This window comes from Bison bison, unplaced genomic scaffold (genome assembly GCF_000754665.1).
Source record: "Bison bison bison isolate TAMUID 2011002044 unplaced genomic scaffold, Bison_UMD1.0 scf7180017864487, whole genome shotgun sequence".
Classification (NCBI taxonomy): Eukaryota; Metazoa; Chordata; class Mammalia; order Artiodactyla; family Bovidae; genus Bison; species Bison bison.
In genome coordinates this window covers 7709498-7714835 of record NW_011495047.1, presented here as the reverse complement: position 1 = coordinate 7714835, position 5338 = coordinate 7709498, and the positions used below count along the sequence as shown (strand labels likewise).

Sequence of the window (5338 nt, the reverse complement as noted above, 5' to 3'; positions counted from 1 at the left end):
CCAAAAATTTGTTGTTGTCTTTAGCCACTGCCATCTATTTTTTAGTTATTTTTGCCACTGGGAGTCCTCTTTCTCTCCCCTCCCTTCCTGCTTCCCTCCCCTCTTTCTTCCTCCCTCCCACCCACTCTTTCATTTCCTTCCTCCCTTCCATCAGCTTGCCATGTTTTTTTTTTTTTTAATTTATTTTTTATTGAAGGATAATTGTTTTACAGAATTTTGCTATTTTCTGTCAAACCTCAACATGAATGCCATGTTTAACTGGAGGATGAACTCCAGAATTTATTAGACCAAATAATCCTTGGTGGGTTTTTTTTTTTTTTTGCTGAATAATTGCCAAGCACAGGCTCTCTAGTTGCCCTGTGGCATATGGGAATCTTAGTTTCCTAAGCAGGAATCAAGCTCTCCTCCTGTGCGTTAGAATGTGGATTCTAACTACTGGACCACTAGGGAAGTCCCCAGTCCTCAGTCTTGTCATTATTTTCAGCACAGCAAAAGCTTACTACCTGCCATGCCACCACATGAGTATTTTAGTATTTTAGTTGCTAATTTCTGGATGCTTCAGTACACTGTCTTTGCTGTTCTGAGTGCGGAAGAATTATAATTTTGTACAAAGAATCTGTTTTCCTTTTGATACATTTCCCTGTGATAAAACCCAGGGTCTTGAGTGTGGCGGTTCACTGAACTGGAGTTCCAGTCCTGTGAGTCTGCTCTGTCCCAGCATGGTTCTTCAAAGGGCATTAGCTTTCGTCTATCTTGCAGACCTTCTCTGTCACCATTCTTTGTCCTCACAGGCAGAGGACGTGGTGAAGAAGAAACCTCGGGCCACTGCTGAGGTGAGCAGCAGGAAATGCCAGCAAACCCTGGCAGAACTGGAGAGTGTCCTCAGCCACCTGGAGGGACTCTTTGCCCGGACACTAGTCCCTCGAGTGCTGATCCTCCTTGGGGGCAATGCCCTCAGCCCCAAGGAGTTCTATGAGCTTGACTTGTCCCGATTAGCCCCCAACAGCATGGACCCGAGCCTGAGCACGGCAGCTTGTTTGCGCCGCCTCTTCCGAGCCATTTTCCTGGCTGATGCCTTCAGTGAGCTGCAGGTCCCTCCACTCATGGGCACCATCGTCATGGCACAGGGTCACCGCGACTGTGGAGAAGATTGGTTTCGACCCAAGCTCAACTACAGAGTGCCCAGCCGGGGCCACAAGCTGACTGTGACCTTGTCCTGTGGCCGACCCGCCATCCCAGCTACAACCTGGGAGGATTACATTTGGTTCCAGGCCCCAGTGACACTGAAAGGCTTCCACGAATGAATGGGAATGCTCATCGTGCACACAATGGCTAAATTATCTTCCCCTGGTGGCGCCACGTCACCCATCTGCTTGGAGCTAGTTAATTCCTGGTGAGAGAAAGGTTCTGTCCTTCTGGCTGCCTGCCCCCCTTAGACTTTCTGGTGGACTGATGGTATGGCTGGAGTTGTAATCATCATTGAACAAGCATCTCTTTGAATCACAGGCTGATTTTCCCAGAGGGTGCTGGGTCAGGTGTTTCTTTTGGGGGCTGGAAAGCAAACATGGGCCCACAGACAGGCTCCCTTCCCTCCCCTCCCCACCCCACCCATGGGGTGGGGTGGGGAGGTGACCCTTTTTAGCTTTTTGCTGTGGCTTTTTAGAATTTTTAACAGGGACATAATGTGGATGTGACTCATGGACTTAAATATATTATAAAATGAATGGATTCATATTAAATTTTCCTGAAACATTTTTGGCTTAAAGAGGCTTAAGGCTAGAGTAATCTCCTTTGGTCTCTTAGGCTTCAGCCTTCCATGATTTCTTTTTTTGTAATAGTTCTTTCTCTTCATTATTCCTGGGCCAATATGGGAGGTTAAATGACTTGGCCAAGGTTCTTTAACAGTTTGATAGCAGAGTTGGGACCAAGAATCCTCATCAGCTAACTCCTAGCCCGATGTTCTTTGCTTGCCCCATGTTGGGTTCTGTGACCCTTAAGAGTATGTGTACCCAAAGCAGAGGTCACACAGCGGGAGGGACCTGAGAAAAGAAAACCAAGAGAGTCTTTGTAAAGCCTGATTGAACCATAGGCTAAGACACCGGGTCTGCCCTGTAGAGTTACTTCCGTGAGGCCAAATATCCCTTCTGGAATCCACCCTGCTATCTCCACTGCAGTTGCATGGTGGCTGCTGGCAGTGACTGTTGGCAGTATTGTCCTTGTGCCATCCCTGCCCTCCTGCCTGTGGCCATTCCTCCTCAGCTGCATCTGTGGCTTGGCCATCCTGATCCTTACTGTTATCCTCTCCAGCTTGGTGCTGTCCTGACCACTGAGCACTGATGGTCTTTGTCCCTGAGAACATCTACTTATTTTCTGGAAGCAAGTTGAAGGCAGAATCCTCACCCTGCTGGTGGTGGGGATAGGTGTGTGGTGTATGTGTGTGTGTACAATATATACTATTTTTTATACTTTAAGAAAACATGGGAAATAGTTTATATTTTATAGTAGGCTTTAAGCACTTTACATAATCTAATCTAATAACCTTACAGATTTCATAATATTGTCTGTGTCTTATAGATGAGGCTTGGGGAGACTGAATAACTTGCATAAGTGTTGAAACCTGGATTCAGACCCAGTCCAGCTGACTCCAGAGGCTGAGTGCTTTACACTGTGCTGTGCATTCTGTGTGATTTTACTCTGAGATGATTAAACAGGGTTTGCCCTGCTGAATTTGGAAGCATTGGAAAGCTGTGGGACTTCATCTCTGGCTTCAGATTGTGTTTCCTGATGTGGAACCTGCCACTTACTGGTGCTAAGTAAATACAGAATCAATGCAAACAAAAGGTTTGAGTTCTTTTCTGTGCTGTGTCCACTTGAAGCATACTCCGCCAGCTTGGACTCGCCACTGTTTTTGTGTCTGATAGTACCTTACAGAAGAGGAACAGGGCCATGTCTCCCACTCGGAAAGGGACAGGCTGAGGGGTCGACTTAAAGGGAGGGAGAATTTTAAAGAAGGGAGTTATAAACTTTTGAGGTGGAAGACATTAAGGCAAGTCTGATCCCTCAAGTCCTACTTTAAAAAACCTTCACAAACAATGTCTAGACAGTCAAAACAAAGTTAATTATCCAGGTAATTTAGACACTTCTTGGCTTGGCATTGGGGCACAGGTCATTCTGATTTCATTAATCTGCTCCAAAGGAATCCAGAAATTAAAAGATCAGTTTGTCAACAAATATCATCTTCCCTGACAACAAGCCTCCTGAGGCACCTGTTTATCTCTTTTAACCTTGGCTGGGCACTTCAGAGATGCATGTGAAGAAATCCTATCTAGCCCAGGGAGTGAAGAGCCCCAGCTTCAGTGGGTCAGGCCTTTCGTCTGTTGCTACCATTTGAACCTAAAAGCAGTAGGCGTGGGACCTGAGGTAGGTAATTGTAGGTGGTAAGGAACGTGTAGCTGTTGATGTTGTATATGAAAATGTTGATCGGGAAGTGTAGTCCATAAACACATTTTGTAACCTTTTTTGCACCCTCCTTTCCCAGGGTGTGGCCCTATATGGTCCCCCATTGCCTAGCCAGCCCCTCCCTACCCCCACACACTGGAGTCCTAACCATTGGACCTCTGGGGAATCCCCACTCCCCCTTCTAGGTCTTTGCCACTTAGCTGAAACAATCCTATGAAAGGGAAAAATCAAGAGCCATCTGTGAAGACTGAAGACAGTGGAATAGATGGATCCCATTCTGTAAGACCTGGTTCTGGGGGGAATTGATTGTCTTGGGAATTTAGAGCCAGGAAGATCTTAAATTCTTTTCTTAGGGAATTCTGAGGCCAAGAAAGGACACGAATGGAGTGAAATAATATAGCTAGCCTTACTGTTGTTTTTCTTCCCAAGCCCCCATTGCGTATGTTATACAATGAGGACTCAATAAATGTCGACTGTGTGGAGGGGTTTTAGAGGAAGCAAAAAAGCCCTGGAATTGGGCTAAATTGGGACCTCCAACCTACCACTGTATCCTGCTTATTCTGGGGTAAAACCATGCCGTTGCCGTGACAACTGAACACTTCCCATCACCCAGTGGGGAAAGGAAGCAGGAGGGAGTGAGTGTACGCCCAGGCTTTTCGGAAGCGCTCCGTGGCAAGAAGGGCTGGCTGGCGGGCGGCCCCAGAAGGCTAGCCTGCCGAAGGTCAGGTGGGTGAAATCCTGCTTCCGGTAGGGTGGGGGGGCGGAGCTTTGGGTCTCCATGGACACGGCTTCTCCTAGCAACCTGGCGGGCGTTGAGCAGAGCTGCCGGCGCGATGGACGCAGAAAGCCTCTTGCTGGCCCTGGAGTTGGCGTCTGGCAGTGGGCAGGGCCTTAGCCCGGACCGTCGGGCCTCGCTACTCACTTCTCTCATGCTGGTTAAACGTGACTACCGCTTCGATAGGGTCCTCTTCTGGGGCCGCATCCTCGGCCTCGTCGCCGATTACTACATCGCTCAGGGGGTGAGCGAGGACCAGCTCGCACCGCGCAAGACCCTGTACAGGTGGAGAGGGCGCCCCGACTGGCCAAGGCCGCAGGGGGATACTGAGGGGAGGGCTACCGGGCCGGGAAGGGGCGAGTGGGAGGTAGGACCTAAAGGGGCGGGTTCCAGAAAGGGAGCGGGTGAGATCTGAGAGAGCAGCCCCGGGAGGACACCTGGGGAGAGGCGCCAGAGAAACTTAGAGGCTGATGATGGCTTAATGGAAGCAGGGCAAGAACGGAGGAGGGGCAAGATGAAAGCTTCCGGAGAATGAAAACCCAGAGTAGAAGCCCTGTGGTGGACCTAGGTTTCCGAAGAGAAAATTTGGAGAAGGGTCCAAACTAAAGTTTGGCTTTAGTTTGGAGAAGGGTCAGAAGCCTTGAGGGGTAGCGGGGAGCTCTTTGAAAATCGGTCCTGAAGCATTTGGGGTGGAGGTGTTGGCTCATAGGAGGCACTCCAGGAAGTAGTGAATAAATGTGGAATGGAAGGGAAGGGATTTAGAACTGAGGCGATTTTCCTGGACACTCCATTTAGGACCATCCACCCTCCTTTTGACTACCCCGTTGATGGGGAGCTCCCCATCTTACAAGCGTTCTGTTCAGGCTGAAGAAAGTTGGAGACTTCATTTATCTATCCATGCAGCAATCCAACATTGACTGAATTTTTCCGTGCTAGACCTGGGGTTAAAAAGATGGCTAAGACTCTCCCTATCTCCAATTTATTCACACCCAGCAATTACAGCAAAGCATCTGAAAACTAAGACAGAGGTGTACACGAAGGGGAGGCAGGGTGTGACATTCTCCTGGAGAGCATCTTTTTTTTTTTTTTTTTTTGCCTTCAAAA

At 48.5% G+C, this 5338-nt stretch overlaps 2 protein-coding genes across 3 annotated transcripts in view; both read left to right on the top strand.

Annotated features, from left to right (window-relative positions):
• Positions 1 to 2840, top strand: part of MAD2L1BP (MAD2L1 binding protein) — a 5338-nt gene extending 2498 nt beyond the window's left edge. The window contains exons 3-4 of one of the 2 annotated variants that reach the window (XR_827298.1): positions 792 to 1393; positions 2575 to 2840. Coding sequence is in view for 1 of the 2 variants with exons in the window: in XM_010863116.1 (XP_010861418.1) it covers positions 792 to 1304 (513 nt within the window). In the remaining variant the exon portion in view is untranslated. Of the gene's footprint in view, positions 1 to 791 lie in introns of both variants that reach the window. The other variant, XM_010863116.1, reaches the window with a different exon arrangement.
• Positions 2841 to 4261: 1421 nt separating this feature from the next.
• RSPH9 (radial spoke head 9 homolog (Chlamydomonas)) overlaps positions 4262 to 5338 on the top strand; it is a 13552-nt gene continuing 12475 nt past the window's right edge. The window contains exon 1 of the mRNA XM_010863113.1: positions 4262 to 4519. Coding sequence (XP_010861415.1) covers positions 4293 to 4519 — 227 coding nt within the window. The 5' untranslated portion in view covers positions 4262 to 4292. The remainder of the gene's footprint in view (positions 4520 to 5338) is intronic.